The sequence below is a fragment of the Lagopus leucura genome, unplaced genomic scaffold (assembly GCF_019238085.1).
Source record: "Lagopus leucura isolate 7727_CA_CO unplaced genomic scaffold, USGS_WTPT01 Super-Scaffold_100036, whole genome shotgun sequence".
NCBI lineage: Eukaryota > Metazoa > Chordata > Aves > Galliformes > Phasianidae > Lagopus > Lagopus leucura.
Genome location: NW_024962285.1, coordinates 4239003 through 4258447, shown reverse-complemented (window position 1 = coordinate 4258447; position 19445 = coordinate 4239003). Strand labels below are relative to the sequence as shown.

At 47.0% G+C, this 19445-nt stretch overlaps 2 protein-coding genes across 2 annotated transcripts in view; one reads left to right on the top strand and one right to left on the bottom strand.

Moving 5' to 3' along the window:
• Positions 1-199: 199 nt before the first annotated feature.
• XPA (XPA, DNA damage recognition and repair factor) lies at positions 200-6204 on the top strand (the record flags this gene model as incomplete). Its single annotated transcript, XM_042882938.1, has 5 exons — positions 200-320; positions 2105-2210; positions 3524-3689; positions 4255-4372; positions 5464-6204. Coding segments are annotated over 5 exons (660 nt in total), but the record flags the coding sequence as incomplete, so codon positions are not given.
• A 913-nt stretch (positions 6205-7117) lies between these two features.
• Positions 7118-19445, bottom strand: part of NCBP1 (nuclear cap binding protein subunit 1) — a 32458-nt gene continuing 20130 nt past the window's right edge. The window contains exons 15-23 of the mRNA XM_042882888.1: positions 18465-18568; positions 17826-17948; positions 16507-16609; positions 15459-15552; positions 12922-13025; positions 12537-12651; positions 10356-10487; positions 9823-9936; positions 7118-9334 (exon numbers count right to left, since the gene is read on the bottom strand). Coding sequence (XP_042738822.1) covers positions 9221-9334; positions 9823-9936; positions 10356-10487; positions 12537-12651; positions 12922-13025; positions 15459-15552; positions 16507-16609; positions 17826-17948; positions 18465-18568 — 1003 coding nt within the window. The 3' untranslated portion in view covers positions 7118-9220. The remainder of the gene's footprint in view (positions 9335-9822; positions 9937-10355; positions 10488-12536; positions 12652-12921; positions 13026-15458; positions 15553-16506; positions 16610-17825; positions 17949-18464; positions 18569-19445) is intronic.

Below are 19445 nucleotides of genomic sequence, written 5' to 3'. Positions count from 1 at the left end.
AAAGAGAGCGGCCGTGGGGGGGCGCGCGCGAGGTTCCCCTCCCCCCACGGGTGGGGGGAGGGGGCCTTCGCGCGCGCGCGCGCTCCGCGCCTCCCCGCGCCGCGGGGGGGGCGGTGTGTGGAGATCAAGATGCGCTCGGGCGCCCCCTGGCGGCGGCGGCGGGCGCTGAGGCGGCGCGGCGCGCGGTTTGTCTTCCGCAGGCGGCGTGCGGGCGCGGGGCCCCCCCAAGGTCGTGGACACGGGAGGGGGCTTCTTCCTGGAGGAGGAGGAGGAGGAGGAGGAGCAGCGCGGCGCCGCCGAGAGGATCGTGCATCCCCCCGGTAACGGCGCGGGGCGGGGGCGGGGGGACGCGGGCAGGGCGGTTCCGCGGCTTTTTTTTTTTCCCCCTTCCCGGGTTTTTTAGTTCCCTCCCTGCTCTCCCTCCCCCCCATTCTTCCCGGCGCGCTGCGCCGTGCACACCGCTGCGCCGCGCCCGCCGGCACTGCGGAACGGGAAAGTGGGGCACGGCGCTGCCCTGCCGGTAAGAGCTGCTTCTGCCTTTCGTTTCGCGATTCTGGTTTTGGGATGGCGGCGGCGAATCCGCCCCGCGTGTCCGGCAGAGCCACCCGCGTGCGGCGGCGGGTGCATGCCGACATACTGCGTCGCGATATTCTTTCCTCGGCAGCAAATGGAGGCGTCGCGATCCCGAAATAGATGCAGTTTCTTTTCTGGGAATGCCTTTGTCTCGCTTTGTTCTGCGCTGGATCAGCCGCAGCGTCGTGGTGCAGTGTCCCTCTTTGTTAGCCGGATTCAGTACGGCAAGGCGCAGCCCCGTGCTGTCGGGATGGTTTTTTTTTTCTTTTTTTCCTTTCCTTTTTCTAAATCTTACTTCATTTTTTTTTCTTTCTTTCTTTCTTTTCTTTTCTTTTCTTTTTTTTCTTTCTTTCCAAGAAAAGGCGTGGGGACGCGGGATGCCTTTGCAGCGGGCGGTTCGTGCTGTGTAATTCATGATGTCATTGTCCTAATAAAGCGCCTTTCTGCCGGGCAGCGCTGCCGTGCATTACGAAACGTGATGTAAGGGCACGCCATGCGGACGGGCTGAGCCGGGTCGGATGTCGGCTGGGCGCGATCCGCTCCCGGCGCGGCCGCTATTAAAGACGAACGATACCGCACGCCGCGAATTAACCACCTTTTTTCAGGTTTTATTAATATTCTTACCCTGTTGCAGCGCTGCCTAGGAATGAGAACCGTTTAAGGCGTTGTATTTTTTTTTTTTTTTTTCGCTAGGATGGTTTTATTTCCTTTTTAAACGAACCTCCCCCGTAGCCAGCAGTTCCCCGTCGGTGTCACGCGGAGCACGAGCGGACGGCGCTGAGCACCCGGCGAGGACAGCACCCGGCCGGCGCAGAACGAGCCTGGGCTTGGAGCAGTGCTGAGAGGGCTTGGGGAGAGGATTGTAGTGGAGCTCCATCCCCATTCCACTCCTAGCAGCTCTCTGGCCATCCACCCCCGCTGCTGCCGGCCGAACACGGATCCGTGCCCGCCGTCCCGGGCGTCCGTCGAGCCCTCGGGAGATGCAGGCGTGTCGGGTGGGCGCCGGGCGGCCGAGCTGAGGCCGTTTCAGTGCCGGCTCGGCTGCCCCGCCGCCCCCCGCCGCCTTCCTCCCACCCGTCCCCTTCCCCGGGCCCTCCCTGCAGCCCCGTGCCGCGTGGTCGCGATGTGGGCCGCGGGGAGGGAGCGGTGGGAGCGGGCGTGAGGCGCCGCGAGGGAACCGCGATGGTGGGGGGGGGGCTGGGGGGTCCTGCTTCGTTTCTTAGCCATTGTTAAACGGAAACCGAGGCGTGTGCTGTTGAATGCTGAAACCTGACGCTTGGTGCAGGGAAACTTCCAGCAAGTGTAGAAATGCGCCGGGGCGGGGTGTGGGCGCATGGCGATGGCTTTGCATCTGTATTGTATCTTCGTGGAAAACCGTTTATTACAGAGAACTGGAATCGGTGTGTAACGACTCGTGTGAAATACAATTAAATGTTAGTAAAGCTGCTTGCAGTACCACTCGCTTGCGTTCTGTTTAACGCGGTAGTTCTTGACAAGAAAAGGAAAAAAACGAGATCTTTCTTTCTGTTAGCGCCCGTGCTAGAATTTGACTATCTCATCTGTGGAGACTGTGGCAAAGAATTCATGGACTCGTACCTAATGCAGCACTTTGATTGGGCCACGTGTGATAATTGCAGGTATTGCAGACAGTGGGCGAGCCTTCATTTCTTTACCGTAGCCTTCCGTCCGAAGCACGGAGTTAACCGTAAAAACTCATTAGACGGGAGGTGCAGCGCCGACCTTTGTGTCCCGCGTTGCGAAAGCGGGGAGCGGCACTGCGGGGTGCGGGGAGCCGGGCAGCGCGCTGAGTAACGCCGGCTGTGCGGGGGGAGGGGTGCGTGCCGCATGGCGGCGTGAAGGTGGGGTGCGGGGGATGGGGAGGGGAAGGGAAGGGAAGGAGCGTTGCCCGGGGAGGGGGAGGGAGGGCAGAGCGGGGCAGGCCGGGAGCGGAGCCCGAGGCCAGTGGGGGTGGGGATGGCGCGGTAGGGGACGGGTCGGTGAGCCCCATCGCGTCCCCTTAGCGCGGAGAAAGTGCTGGAAGCGCCGCGGAGATGGCTGGGGTGGGGAGACGCAGCCAACCACCGTTTCAGCAATGAATGGGTGGAGAATAAAAGATGGCTGCGGGAGCTCCGCGGGCAGGTAGCCACGTGCAGCCGTGGGAGCGGGGAAGCGGTCGGTGGGCAGTTCCGTCCGGGAGCTGCGATGGGCGGAGGGCTCACGCTGCCTTCCGTTCCGCGGCGCTGCGGGCGCGCACGCGGCTCTGCGTTGCTGCCGGCTTCGGTGCTTCCTGCCCGGCGGAGCTGCTGCGCACCGAGCGATCCCAGCTGAACTCAGGATACGGGATAACGTGAATTTTATTCTATTTTTACTTAGTTATTTATTTTGCCTTTAATTGACGAATGCCGCCGTGGGCAGACAGCTTTTCATCTGCAAGCTGTACGTTTTAATATTTCCAGGTTTTGGTTTTCTTGCCGCTGTCTGGCAGTGGGAAGCTGTCTGCGTTGCTCGCCTTAGCGATCCGGGGCTGTGACTCGGCCGGTCGGCCTGGCTCACACTCCTTAGCTCCCGGCCATGTGTTGGGCTCGTGCTTTTGTCCCCTGAATGGCTCCCGGCTTGGGAGAAGTGCCCGAAACAATTTGTGATTTCGTGGCGCGGGGGTTACGTTCCTTGTGAGAAAACAAAAATCAGAGAGGAAAGCCCTTCAGGTTTCAGACAAAAGATGCTGAGTCTGTTGGCTGAAATGGGACTCGGTCCCGGGAAACCTGTCCTGCAGTTCAGCTGGGTCCTTGGAACTCCCCGTGAGCTGCATGCATAAAAACGGAGGGGATGGATGGGGGCTGTTGCTCTGCTGGAATTTCAGGAATGCATGCAGTCTTGATGGGAACTTGGGAGACTAAATAGTGCTTGGTTTTCCTGGGCAGCTTTCTCATTGTTACTTTATATCTTCCAGAGATGCTGAAGATAAACATAAGCTCATCACAAGGACAGAAGCAAAAGAAGAGTATCTTCTGAAAGACTGTGACTTAGATAAGAGGGAACCGGTGCTTAGATTCATTGTGAAGAAAAACCCTCATAATCCTCGGTGGGGTGACATGAAACTTTACTTAAAACTGCAGGTACAGAGAAACCTGGGACATTTCCAGCTCTTCTTACCTCTGCCTGACTTTGCCAATAACTCAAAGCTGTAACTTAAGTTTGGGTTTCTGAACCGTTTGCTAAGGGTGGGAACGTTCAGTCCAGCTGTGTAAATTCTCTCTGTGGTTGAAGTAGAGAGGTGTGGTCCAAACCCACGCAGACATCCACGTGTGAGAGCGTTGTCGAGGCATCCAGCACGCAGGTCTGCCTGCCCGTGTTGCACAAGCAGAGGTGCACGGCCTGGTGGTGCAGAGCACGGTGTGCAGCACGGTCCTGCATGGCCCGTGGCAGGAGCGGCAGCTTCTTGTCTGCTGCTTTGCTAAGGACACTGCAGCTCTGCTTGAATACGCATGGAATTGCAGCTGGGCTTGAATTGGGGTGAGCTTGCCCACCTTGCACCGTGGAAAGTTCAGATTTGTGAGTCAGTATTTCCAAGGCAGAGGCAGGATTCATGGTGAGACTGGCGGTGTGCGTAAAGTATGCTCGCGAGTCAGATGCTCCTGTCATTTCAGGGCAAAAAGAAACACATCTGTGTCCATCCTGTAGGTAATCAAGCGTGCTCTGGAAGTGTGGGGGAATGAGGAATCCTTGCAAGAAGCAAAGGAGCAGCGCCGTGACAGCAGAGAGAAGATGAAACAGAAGAAGTTTGATAAGAAAGTGAAAGGTAAATGGGTAAACCTGGACAATGCGGTACCTAAAGCAGTTCTGTCAGTTCGTTCCTCCATCTGCCCAAAACGCTCAGTTTTCAGTATGACAAAATGGAGGTCCATCGTGGCCCGTGGCAGTGAGCTGGGAGCAGTCTGGTCTGCTCTCAGAGCTGACCAGAGATGAATTTCAACAAACAGCGTGTTACAGAGCTTTTTCAATTCTTTGGTATCGTGCACGGTGTGCCTTAGGCATTCCCAGCTTGTGTTTTTTTAGTGGTTATCATCCTTACTATTCCAAGGTAACATTTAGGAGAGTTTTCAGTTGGAGTAATTCTGACCAATGCTTTCAGCTCCGACATGCTGGCTGTTTTTACAACTGCACGTTTGTTTCTTAGCCAGAGTCTGCATTGCCCACATCATGCCTGCTCAGCTTCAGGTTCTCATTCACTGAGCCCGGAGGAGGCAGAACATAGGATTGAGCAAGCATGGGAATTGCAGCAGACTGCAGCCAGGATGGTGGAGTGCAGGGCAAGGACAGGCCTTGACTTGAGAGTGCTTGCACCCTGACTGACTTGGTTGAAAACGTTACCACCCTTTGCTGCTTAATATTCCTGCTACCCACTTTCAGCATGCAGGTCTGTGCCCGGTTCACTTGCAACTTCGCTGCCACAACTGCACACCCAACTCACACTGCAGGGCATGAAGCTCAGAGAACACACTGTGAGCAGAATGGAAAGCTCTTCCCAGTCCTGTGAAAAAACAGGAGGTGGCTTTACAAAAGGCTTTTTTATGGAAGGTTCCACCTAAGCTGTCTAGATGTCATTGAAGGGCAGCGCTTAAGAAGGCAGTGGGCAACACGTGCTCCCTCCAGATAGAAAGCTCCTGTGAGCTATTCTCATGGTACCTTTCAAATCATGTAAACGAGGTGAGGTTACGTTGGCTGCAAGGCAAATCAAAACTTGTTCTTGCAATACCAGATTTGCCTTCACGTTCATGGAAGACAGTCAGCGAGCAGACTGCCAAAGTGCAGGCCTCGGAAAGGTGGGTGGCTTGAATTTTGTTAACTGACACTTCAGAACCCTCAGAAAACCTTAAAATTTCTCGCCAGAGCTTCGCCGTGCAGTGAGGAGTAGTTTGTGGAAGAAGACAGCCAGTATCCACGAACATGAATACGGACCAGAAGAAAGCGTTGATGAAGAAACGTACAGGAAGACGTGTACTGTGTGCGGCCACGAGTTAACTTACGAAAAGATGTAATGCTAATTTGTTTGTTGAAATTCATTACCATCATTTTTAATCATATTCTTTATTAAAGAAATGGCAGTTGGGAACAAGCTGTTAGCAAGCTCCATGAATAATACAGTCAGTTCTGTACAGAAGAAGGTTAGGCTTCCCAGCTACATCTTAGGGGAGAGCATGCACATTTTTAACAGGCTGGAAATGGCTGCCTTGTGGGATGAGAAGTTGGCGTTTCACCCTCGTTTTACATGCTGATGAAATTTAAACAAGGTAGATTTCCCTCTACTCTTCCTTCAGTCAGAGCTGAAGGAAGTCTCTGTATTTGCACCAGCTGTTAGCTGATGTCAGCTCCCATATGTCTCAGGCAGCCAGTTCCTAAGCGCTGCCCAGGTGGTTGCAGAGCGTGCCGCCAGGCTGGAGATGGAGACCTCCAGCTTGATGGAGGGAGGTGTCCTGTTTGGGGATTGTTAAAGCAAAGCACCGTGCTGAAACATTCAGTCAGGTTGCTGCCATGTTCTATACTATGAAGGCTTAAGTATCCTTCACTGATTTCTTTTCAAGTTTTGGACCAAAAAGATGACTCTTATAGTAAAAGCATATCTTCATTTACCATCCTGGTGCGTTTGAGTGGTTTCTGGTAAAAACCTATTGGTGGGGAGAAGCATTCCAGGGTAGATCTGTCTAAACTGAGCCGAGTGTTGTTTGTTTGCACGAGAGGTGGACTTTGGTCCAAGTTCAAATTCCTCAGTTTTTCAGCTCCTCACTGCTCTTACACAGTGACCAGGGAACGCATGTGGAAATGGCCACCGTGAGGGAGCCTTCTACCAGCTGTTCTGCTTTTATTCACCGTGAAATCCAGTGAGGCAGTAGGGGAGCCAGGACCCCCGTGGCTGTGCAGCAGTGAAACAGGGCAGGGAGGAAGGCTGGTGGTTCTGCTGACAGACCTTCACTTCTCAGCAGCTCTCCCATGGTCTGCAGACCACCGAGGGCAGAGGGTCCTTGGTGGGAAAGGAAACGTGTGTAGAGTTGGTTAATTATCTGGAAGGCAGGTGACCTGGCAAGGCTTTTGGAAGAAGGCTCCAGGCTTTCAACATGGCAGGCCCATCAGGCTACGTGTGCTGTGGGTCCCAGGCCTCCCCTGCAGCTTGGGGCAGGAAGGGTGCTGTGCAATGGCTGAACAACCTGCCTCCCTGCAGGCTGTGACAGTCAGCCTGCAGCAAACACCAGGGCCCCCCCCTGCCCCATAGCAGCACGTGTGTGGGGGCAAAGGAGAGGGAAAACCTGTGTGAGCACGCTCCTGGCACCAGGCAGCACCCACACGTGCATCACTTGGCTGTGCACACAGGGTAGGTTCGTTAGATGCCCGTAGCACACAGATGGAAGGTGCCTGTCAGCGTCCCAGCAGTGGCACAGGGGAAATAGAAGCGCTCCATGAGCGTCTGCTTCTCGCACCCGTGCAGCTCTGCTCTGCTTCAGCAGCTCCCCCCAAAGGTAGGACAAACACAGCAGTAACCTGCTTCGCCTTCATTTATTTTTGACTTTAATAATTGTGCATTTTTTTCCAACCACACCACATTTCTACAGCACCTTTACACTATTCACCACCCCACGCTTCCGCGGTTCCACGTTTCTCAAGCTGGCTAGCTGCTGGTACAAGCATCTCATTCTTCCTATGGACCAACCAGTTTCCCAAGTCAAGACAGATGTGTGCTGCTGGACTTGGAAAGAGGGGAAGCTTCCAACAGACTACTGAGATGTCAAAACCCATCACGGGAACTCCACTCATAGTGAAAGTGCAAATTTGGTTTTAAGCCATAGGATTATGCTGTCCACGTGCAAGTATTTGCAACTGGATCCCCAGCACCACTGTCGAGGCTCAGAGCAAGTTACAGGTTTGCACGTTGTAACCACATTGTCACTTCTACAGAAATCACATTTACAGTCCTTTAGATCCCCATCATTAGTTAACACCAGAACTCCTTACTCATCTGAGACAGTGGAAGAAAAGAGCCAAACCCCAATTAAAACTTCTACAATGCTAAATGTTTCTTTTAAAAAAACACTATTTAATTGCTCAAGAACATCAACAGAAAGATTTGAAGCAGAACTGTGCATGACTGACAAAACTCTCTGCATAAAGCAAATTTATAACACATAACAGTAAACCTTAAAGAAGAGAGGGCTCAGTCAAACCAGAGGGGGTAAGCAGTGAACGCAGAAGTAACAAACTGAAGTCTATGAGGACACATCCAACTGCAACAAGCCACGTACAAGCTTACGTCAACACTCAAAAAAATTTCCTCTTTGCTCTCCTCACTTTATTAGGAGGTCAATTTATTAATGTTGGGATGAATTGCATTACGGAGCATAACACTGGAAAAAAAAAATTTGTACAGGAACAAAATTACTTAAAATTCATCGGTTTCAAGCTTGAACTGTGTAGCACTGGGTATGAAATTCTCTAAACATTCACCCACAAAGTAAAGAGAACATAAACAGCTTGGAAGTATACTGTACAGTACAGACCTGAGCACCTAAGGCAGTGTCTTTGCCACTCATCACTGCTTGTCATAACACAGACCACTCTGATTTGGCATTTCTATAAGTAATGTTATTTGCATAACTCAAAACTAAGGCTACTCTATTTTCAGGTTACGTGTTTCCCCAGTCTGAGTCTCCTGGCGAGAAACCTCTTCAGTGAGCATCAAAATGCTTTCAGGTGACACAGGAGCTGCGTGCTGCCGTAGCAGATACGGCCACCACAGAGCAGTTGTTGCTAAGCCAGACAAGCACTGGCACCTGGTTGATCCACCATGGGTAACAGAAGCATTTCTGGCAGCACTGCAGGCCTGCAGGTCTGGTTCGGTGGCATGGCAGCCCTAAAACACAGTCAGGGGTGCAGTTACCAAAGCAGAAAATCTATCCCACTCCAGGTGTTGCTCGCTGCTCCTATTTATTGGTGGAAGCGACTGCCAAGAAGAGGTCGTAATTTTGACCAGACTGTAAAAAGGATTGCATTTTTCAGAGCTTATCCATCAAATTCCTCTACTGATTGCTTATAGCTACTGGAATGAGACACCAGACAATACATTTTAAAAACATACTCAATCCGTACGCTCTATACTACTTTAAAAGCTTAACGCATTGTTTCACATGCCCCAAATTAAGACACTTTTCCTATGCCATACTAGAGGCTTTATCACACTGCTCACTTAGAAAGTGCATTCCCTTTCACACTTTGAAAACACTACAAACTGCTTCACATTTCTGCAATTTCTCTGATTTAAGGGCCAGGCAGAGGTAACAAATCCTATATTGATTTTTCCCCAGTTTTCATTTTTATATAAACAAGGGAGAAAGAAAAATACTACCATGAAATCCAGAGTCAAACCAAAATAAGAACAGATCTGAAGAATTCACACTACTTCATGTCAATCCCCTAAGAGTTATATCTAGTAAGGCTTAGGATGCTTACAGACTGCTGTTGGTTAGAGAACTGAATTGTTTTATGTAGGAGCATATGAAAGCCAGTTTTAATCAAAAAGTTTTTGTCATCCCCATGTCAAGTTAAAAAAAAAAAAAAATTGTTACAGTCCTGAAAACAAGACTTCACCCAGGAATTCTCCTCAGGCCTGCAGAGCACAGAACTGCTGAAAGACGGCCAGTATGTGATGATCCAGCTCAGCTGTAAACAGGAGGTTCTCGAAGGTCACCATGTACTGCTGGATTATCTGGTGATGCTGGCAGACAAAAGACACCTATGTTGGTGAAAAGCTGTCATCGAAGTTGCCACGCACATTCCATTTCCACGGCACGCACACCTCTGACTAGAAAAGCACGACGCGGGGTTGGTGGAAAGGAAAAGCACACACTGCTATATGGTGCCAGGAAGCGCTGCACTTCGGGGGGCTTTTCAGCCCTAGACACTGAGCTGGGTGTGAGGAGTCAGGGACGGCTCAGAGGCACTGCAACGGACCCAAGGCTGCGCTTCAATCTGCAGCCACATCTGTGACCAGACCAAGCTGCAGCCTGCGGGAGGACTACAGCGCCGCTCCTTGCAGTCACCCACTTTTCCACGCACCTTCTGCTCACACAGGTACAATTTTCTATTGCTGTCACTGTCACCCAGTTACCTGGTTTAACAGAGACTACAACCGCTGTGCTCAGCAGCCACCAGCACACCAGCTCCTGCCCACAGCTCCGAGCCGAGCAGAGGGAGGGCACTCACCTGCAGGAAGATCTGCTGCAGCCTTTCTATGCAGCTCTTGTACCACGGCGTAAATACATCAATTCCGCCGGTCTCGCAGCGCACTAAGTGCTCAGTTAACAACATAATGAAGCGCTTCAAGAGGAAAGAAAAAAAATGCATTCACTCAATGCCATCAAACGACGGCAGCTCCTAACCTCAGGTAAGTGCATCTAGAGAACAGAAACTTTAAATAACAACATGAAAATAACTGTTTCACTTTACAGACGCTGGATTTTGCCAGCCAAAAAGAAAAAAAAAAAAAAAGTTACTTTTTCATTCAGGAATCCACACAGCCAAAGAATTTTGCTCCTGTGTGCATAAAACTACAGAGGTCCCATCTGCTCAGCCGCAGCCTGCTGTGGGGCGAAGGATCAACTCAGGATCAACTCTAAAACCACAGCAAGTCCCACAGCTCTTTCCTATATCCTCATGCCCGAGATACAAGCGACGTGAAAGCTTGTAAATTCAGTGACCTTTAAAGCCTGAAGAGAGGAGAGCTCACCCAGCATTACCTGGAATATAACAAGGAAGAGATTCTTCTGCTCGCTCTGTGCTGACTCAACCTTCTCCTGCAAGCGCTCTATCTGCTCCTCCAGAGGTCCGTCCTCCCGGTCACTGCTCCGGTCATCATCATCACTGTCTCGCTGCAAGGGACAGCACAAGCCTAACTAGCAACACGTGGGCACTGTCAGCGTCCTCTGGATCCACCTGGCATAAAGCTGCAAGGAGACTGAGACTGCTTTTTAGCTCGTCGAGTTTTGTATTTTGAAGGGCATCTCCTTTCAGTACAATCAGAAAATCCATTTGGAAGAGAAAAGAAAAAGCCAGTATGGGAACAGCCTGAGAAGAAGATATCAGAGTAGCCGGAGGAAACTTAAATATTTACTAGGATGAAAGCCAAAAGATGTAGTTTTCTCACTGCCTACAAACCAAAACACCTCACTCCTCCAGAGTAAAGCAGTAACTCCCCTCACAAAATAAGCAGATAAAATAACCACAAGAACACGGTGCCAAACCTCCAATCTCAGATAGCAAGGCCTTAAGACAAGATTAAATAGGATACAGGACACAGTCTGATAGATTACACTACATTCAAATATAGATGTTGCTTCCCTGATTGTTTCCATGTAAAAATGCCCCCAAATCAGCAGCTAAAAACTTCAAATATGTCTTAAAGGAGCATATACAGTTTGTGACAAACGCAGGGACTTGTCTTGCCTTATGCATTAAATAGCAAATGAAACTAGTTAACAGAAGATAGCAACAGCTCCATGCCAGCATCAAAAAATGGAAAGACCAGAGCAACGGGAGTTTCAGTGCATTCTTTTTATAGGACCTTGCTTCCTCCCTTTAGCCCCTATCTACAAAGGTTTCCTGAACTTAAAATGCTGAGTGCAACCTAAGAGAAGCTTTGGACTCCCTCCATAGTAAGGCAATCCACTTCATGCTGGGAACATCAAAATCTGATGGTTTACTTCCTCTAAAAGGAACGATGATGCAGCAGAGCACCAGCCTGCAGGACCACTCACTGTTGCATACAAATGCTTCTTCCTGGCAAAATACTCATTTGAAGTATTCAGTAATAAAGGGCTGCAGCAAGAGATGAGAACAGACACAAAAAACACTGACGTATTTGTTTCGGCGTGCCAGAGAAGCTCTTTGCCTCACAGTAAGATCAATGACTGCGGCCAGGCCTTCAATAATTACTGGCATTTATTAACTACTGATCAATGTAGATCAAGGATGCAGACAGCTGTAACAGCTGTTGCTTGGAGTGAGGGGAACAAGACAAAGGGTCTGGGACAAACGGACAGAGGCAGACTGCAAGGTGGCAGTGGACTCTCCGCAGATGTTTCTGAAAGCACGAGTGCCTTGCGTGGGTTTCTTAGAAAACAATCCGTTTTTGGAACAAGTTGAAGACTTTGTGCAAGCAATTACATTCAAAGACCAAGTCTTGACTAGCAAACTCGCTCTCTGCAGCTCTCAAACTGACTTCTTCTGTCACTAGCAAGCGTTACACTCAGCCAACAGCACTGTGCCAGCAGCTGGCAGACAGGCAAACTCTCACCCCGTTTCACTATCCCACCTCAGACAACAGAATACAACAGAGGTCTGGTCATCAGTTTGTTCCATACAGTAATTTAGGTCACACAGAAGTGCTCAGAAAAGTAACCTGGAAGAGGAGACGACAGGTGCCAGTGTCAGAATCCAGCAGCCTCCATCAGAAGAACAGTAACAGCCAACTTTTCGATAGCCAACAGCTGTTTCCGTGCACTTCTGCATGGAAGCCACAAGAGTTCTCTTTAACAGAACTTACTATAAATACGTAGTTTTTACCTGTTCTTACTCCCAGTTAGGTGATGGAATCCAGATGAGAATGCAAATGGAAGATATGCTAATACTGGAAAAGAAACTTCTGCAAGGCAGCTTGGACAGAGCACAGACACATTAATTCCCTTACAAATTTTATTAAATTCTTAGGTTATGGCTACCTTCAGAAACACAGATTGAGAATGCATATCCAGTTTTGCTGTCCTCCTACCATGAATGACCACGTTTGTACAGGTACATGCATGCTGGTAGGCATATTTACTCTGCCCTGCCCCAAAAGCAGCTGTGCATCGTTTTGACTGCATGCAGGTTTGCCTAACTTCACTTAAAAAATAATTAAGAATGCCAAACAAACTACTCACTCTTTTGTGTTGTCTGGCCAATCTTGCCTTTGTGTCCTCCAGTTCTTTGTGAATCTTCAGAACATGCTTATTCATCTTACGAATTGTGGAATGCAAGATCTCCCAGATGTAAAACCTAAACACACAACTCAGGTAAGGCCTTTTTCTAGGAATGTTTTCCAGCATCCTTCCACTTTGACGTGTTCAGAGACTAACTGCAAAACGACATTCTAGAAGGATTCTTGTCATATAAACACAATCCCAACTCAGACAGAAAAATGATTAAGTATGCATTCAGTAGAAAAGACTAAAGGTCAAGCATATCCTTTCCTTGCATTACTTTTCAGAGATTAAGCTGTAAACCACTCACTTAAAATACTAATTCATAGACAAATCCACGTGTTACCTAGTAAAATCATGTGCAAGCTCTGAGGAGAAGATCCAGTTTGCTACTGCAGCACAGTCAACAATTTGTGTCCGAATCATCTTGTCCACAAGCACAGCGATCATCTGTATTTTGTGAAAGACAAAACAGTCATTTCTACCAAAATAAGGTCTTGGGCAACATAAGTAGTACTCCAGTCCTGTACAAAACCAGAAACAGTTTGATGAACTCAACAGCAGTATTACTGGGTGATTTCAAAGTCTTTAGACCACTGCTGTCTAGAAATGACATCTGGTTTGTCTAGCCTAAAGCTACTCTAAGGATCAGTATCGACTACATAAAGCAAGTACTCTTATTTTGACCAACAGTTCCTTCCGTTCCTCGTGAAAGCAATGGATCGTTCTTCATTAGCATAACTTCCTCTTAAAAACAATAATTGTAAGCATCAAAGCTGAAAGTGAAGCAGCACAGACACAACTCCATGTACATGACATCAAGGTACTCAAACCAGAGCATACATAACTCTCACATGGCCATAAAGACAGAGCAGCTGCCGGCCTACACTCTCCTTGAAATGCAGTAATTTTCAGTTATGGCAGTAACCACTTTCCTGCAGGTTCTATTGCATTTTAGGACAGAATCAGTAGTGAATCGTGGCAGTGCCACGATTCCAGGGGCTTTGCAAGCAGTCCAAAAGGCAACTGTGGAGAAGAGCTGCAGACTACAGCAGTTACAAGCTGTTCAGAAAAAAAGAAAGGCTTATCTTGGTTACTCATGTGCTTGAATGTCACAACATCTAAGAACCACAGCCTGCAAAGCATTTATCCTCACAACTACCCTTCGGCACATAAGGAAGTGTAACAAAGCTCCTTTTAAGGAAGGGAAATTAAAATAACCAAATGAATCATACAGAAGACTCAGGACTCAACTTTCACATCCCAGGATAGCATCCTATGCTCCGTGTGTCTTCCTGTAATGCCAAGAAGAATCTCTGATTACTTCCCCTGATCTTCCAAGGAACAAGCTTAGGATTTTGGGGAAAACGTCTCATCTTGGTGTTAAAACTTCTCGTCATGAAGGCACCACTACAACCACACTAAACTAGTCTAACGACCACCAAAAATCACCATCTGCAGCACAGCCCTCAAAATACTGATAGCATAAGGCAGAACAGAAGGCGTTCCCATTCACGACAGAGGAGGGAGAACTGCAAAGAAACTGGGTCCACAAGTGCCCTGTGTGCCAGAGATGTTGTGGACACACAGACAAGAAAGCACCTGAGCAGAAGCAGAAGTCTCAACTACAGTACCTACAGGAGAGGAAATTCAGGTTCCACGATCGAGGCCCTCAAAACATCAGCACTTATTTATAAAATGCAATTTTGATTTATTCATAAAAATCTAACTGAACTGTTCAGTATGACTTTGAAGCCTCCATCTCAGCTTGGCCATACTGCAGTACAAAAGGAACGAAGAGGAAAAGGATATGGACATTAGACTGCAGTAATGTAATTTCTTCTGATCCAATTAAAGTAAAAGTAGGTCAAGACTGTAATCATCACATTTTCAAGGTCAGTATTTTGGGCAAGAAATTTAGTATCTTTAAGAAAACACTACTTTTTGAGATATATATATTTTCTAGAACTGTATTTGAAAGATATCTATACCAGGTGCCACTTGTCTTTTGGGCACTAAATTTTCTCAGGGAACCATGGAAAGCAGTCCATAGGTTTAGCAGCAGAGGCAAGGATTATCCCCTGCCCACAGTGGAACCATTTCTTAATGTCTCACAGTGTAGCTGTGAGGTGTGCTCCCCTTTCTATTACAGTGCCCTGTAACTCAAGCACATCAGTAAGCAACACATAATTAACGCGGGCAAATTCAGTGTGAGCTCCTCATTTTTATTTCTATGTTTAGGAGAATGACAGCTGAGGGAGAAAACAACTGCTGTGAAGAAATGGAACTGTTTAAACAGCTGAGGTGTTTTCCATAGGCCTTCCAGGGTGCTATTACCTCTGATTGAAGAATGAATGCAATCATGCCTCTGCAGTCTGACTGCTCCATTCTGAACAGTTACTGACTGCAGCTCTGCTCATATGCAACAGCGACTTCAACCTGATCTCTGTGGAATAACTGCATGCATTTTGCTAGCAAGTGGAGAAAGCCTACAGACCAACCAAATTCCCCCATTTCTAAGAACATGGCTTTGCTTTTGTTAAGAGATGTACATCTTATTTCAATTCTACGCATCAACACCATTTTCCAGTTCTGAACAGCAACAAGTTCTCTTGCATGACGAACAGCATAGCATGAGCCCGAGCCAGAATGACACAGCCTTTGCTCTCCCACAAGTAACTGAGAAATAAACGGCCATGTAGTATATATTTTATCTCCAGCCTTCCTTTAAATGCCTTTCATAATGGCAAATAGAATTTGAAATTTCCTTTATATCAGACGAAAGTCAAGGTTTTGAAGGATATAAAGCAAACTAAAATGCTTTATTTAATGTGACCTCAGAGAGTTTAAACTCAAGTGGTGCTTGACACTGCAGTGCCTCACCTGTGGATGGTTCTTCCAGACCTCGTACACAACTCTCAAAACATGGAGTTTTCCCTCATCACTTTCAGCAAGCGTTTTGAAGACTTCGTGAAACCTTTTAACAGATGTAGATTAGTCAGTGAAGGAGCAGGGCTCAGGTCAAAAGGGTATCTGATATGAGGTAAGTGGTTTAGATTGCCCAAAAGAGGAAGTTTTGGGACTTTATACCGCAATTCCTCAACAACTACTAACAGGAAAATACAACCAATTGAGCTAAAAAAGATATACTCCCAAAAGCAGCTTAAATCTCAGTGGTGAATCTCCTCCTGCAAGGTGGACTGTATTTCTCATATACCCAGAAGCACAAGGCACACAGAAATGCTTCCTGTGCTCAGCTGGGGCAAAATGTGCTGCTTTTAGAGCCTTAGACCTTCTTGACGTGTTTCCATAACTTCAGACACCCAATCTGCCCCTTCTGAAGGAAATGCTGCTAACGCCTCTGTTTTAACGAACTTACTCATACATAGCATTCACACAACACACAGCATTCACCACTCACCATTTTGGAACTACAGAGAACGACCTAATGGCTGCCAGTGCTGGTGTGCAGCAGTGAAAACACCATGGACGGGTACTCACCTCCGCCTGCCCCTTACACTACTAGCTGCAGGTTACAACCTGCAGTTTATAGTAAACACGCCTCTAAAAGGCTTCCAGGTGCAGGTTTTTGTATCAACCACATACTTCTACTGAGGAACAGAAAAGTAATTCATTAAAGTGCATCTGACTACTGCCTTCCTAGGTCATAGATGCGTAACATCTCTGAAGCACAAAGTATTAAACTCAGTGTGTAACTGTCTGTTACATCCATTCATATGTTTCACTTAACATTTACAACCCTTCTGTTCCTTCAGTATATGTACTGTGAGTGTCACTGGCTCTCAGAGTCCTACTACATTGAGAAGTACCTAAAGCACTGCTGAAGCTTGCAGATCATTTTTTTTCCCATCGTTTCATTTACAGAACTAAACAGGTCTGCCAACCCTCAAACAGTGCACATCACACTTACTTTGCCAGGGCGCTGAAGGAGTGGCTGAAAGACTTTGCAGCAAGGTGGAGCAGAGTCTGAACGAAGACTTCTATTTTCAAAGGATTGAAAGTAAATCCTTCATCTGCAAATTATTTAAAGTTTTATATGTAATGCTTACAGTATCAACTGTAGAGATAACTGATGGTTTTAACTCACTTCTGGCGAAGTTTTGGCAATAAGGCCATGCAAGGCAGAGAAAGGTGCTAGCAAACAATTTAGTATTTATTTTACTAAACACTATCTGTGTTGCAAATAATCACACTCCCAGTTTGCCTTGAGGAAAACACGCAGAAAGATTTCTTGCATTCGGTCAGTGAAGCAGCTACCAGAGACACAGCTGCTATAGAATAACATAACAGCACTCAGACAGCAGCAGAGGACAGCCAAGGAAGCTGCAGAAGTATGCAACAAGATGAAGGCATGGTAGACCATGAAGAAAGGAGAGTAGGTGTGGGCAGGGAAAGCTAAAAATGATTAGGATGCAGAGGATGGCCTTTTCTGATATGGGAGAAAAGTCCAATGAGTGTGCATAACAAATATGGGTAGTAGAGGTGAATGGTGCAAGATCTCCTCCCATGCACCTGAAGACAAGCAGGTCGGAGAACAGTCATTGCTGCATGAAGCTTAAAGCAAACTGGGAAACACGTGGCATGCCAAAAACAGGTTACAGTTGTCCTCTGCTTCCACAGGAGCACTGTCTTACACTGTGGAAATACTGGAACTCGCTGCGTGGATCACTTCTTCCATTTACTTAAATGTGAAATGCTCACTCCCGCACTCCTCACCCCCCAGAACGTGCAGGCTTCAGGAATCAATATTGTCTGTGTCTACAGATCAAAAAAGAAGCCACGCGGAGTCCCATTGTGTGCTTCTATCTTAGGAGAATCTTCTATGGGAGATCAGCCAGCATTCAGGCTATTTTATCTGCTCTGGGACTGGTCTGAGAGAAGGGGAGCTCTTAGGGGAAAAGTGCTGGTTTTACCAGGGTGAAACAAGCAGTGTGAAATGAACTCTGCTGGTAAAAGCAAGGGAGATGATAAATTCCAACACACTGCCTCTGTCAATAATCTCAAGAAAACCCATCTCAAGCACTGTGTTACCTCTGTTAAGAAATGAGCCTGCTTCTGCAGATAATGCGTTTACAACAAAGCCCAACAATTGTGCATCTTTTCGCTTGCTAATATTTTCAAATCAACTATTTGAAGGAAGAACACAACATTTGGCTAACCAGCACACACACAGCTCTGAAGTGTATACAGTAAATAGAGCCTTGCAAAACCTAGCAGAAGATACCTTACCATCGTCATCATCCTGATTTGGATTAGGCACATCTTTTAAAATGCTGAAGATTTCATCATTACTGGCCTTGTTTTTAATTGCAATTGTTAAACAGAGTGCCACAGTATATCCAGGAAGAGACCCTAAACAACAGCAAAGCGAAAAACAAAAATATTAAGGAACTGAATCTCTTTTGATGTAAGTTTGCCTATCAAAGAAGCAAGTACACTTCCCAGATGCACATAACTAGTTGTTTCAACATCACGGTCCATTATTCTACTACAACTGCTCAGTAGGTTTCCTTGTCCTCATGTCAAATTCAAAACTTTTGGCAGAATCTTTAGAGCTGAGGCCCAGAAATCACCCTTCTATCTTAAAGCTCCACATAACGTCCCTCAACTTCCTAAAATACAATACTCTCTTTTTTTCCCGTATTTTATCTTGGATGAAGAAACCTTCACATTTAGGACTGTCCATTACTCCTTTTATTACTGGTTGTATGAAGTTACTTTTTCCCCCCTCAATCTTCATGTCTTCTGCTGTCTCTGTGTGCTCCATTACCAGTGCAATGTTTTACTGTTCTACCATATTCAAAATACTGGCATGCTCCCTTGCTCTGAAGCACTTTGACTTGACTCTTCATGAACTTTAATACTTACTATTGCTTTCATCTCCATACTTGTAGATACACACTGGATTTGCAGGACTGAGGACAGAAAAGCTTGCAGGAACAATATCGATTATCCGCTGATGATAGGAGAGCCTGCAAATAGGTTTAAGAGCAGTAGAATTGAAATGGATTAATTCTGAAGTCATTCCTTTACAATGGTTTCCTGCCATTTAAGTTTCACATGTTAAGAAAATACTGTTGCACTGAATAAAGTGCTCACGAGTAAGATCTAAGTAACTTATTAATGGATGCTTGCTACTTGAATATCTTGATAGTGGGACTTCATCCTCACACCATTCAGCTTTTGAAAAGATTAAGAGACTGCCTGGTAGATGTCTCATGCAAAAGCTTATGAAGCCATCCAGAAAATAGCAAGAGTCCAGTCAAAGGAGAAAAAAAAATACCAAATGCCTTCATGTCTACATATCTCTCAATTTTACTTCCCAGCTTCCATCAATCCTACAAAGGATTAATTTGGTGAAATGGAAAAACACAACAGAAAACTTGAATTAGTTTTGCAGAATGTTACTATCACACTTGTCTGATAGTAACAGACTGATCTAAGATTCTGAACAACACAGGGATTTGGAACATTTTACTGAACCTCCTACCCCTCTATTTCAAGAATTCTGATAGTGTATTCTTGTTGGATTTTTGTTCAAGGGCTGTTGGTTGTTTTTTTTTAAATGATAGGTAGGTTGCTCTGAAAAGTAATGCCTCCTAGTAGTTTCTTATAGAAATAGATACAAAAAGCACAATAATGCTATTTGACAGAGCAAATTCTCACCTACAAAAAACAATTTTTCAGCATAGTCACCTCATGAGCTCTGCATTTTCACTGGCGATGGACAAGAGCCCGCAACGCCACGCTTGTTAAAACCAAGACCAGAGGAGGTGATCTTTACTGCTGTCACCACTGCTGAAATGCACCACCCGCCCCCTCTGTGCTTATATCCACTGTCGTGTCCAC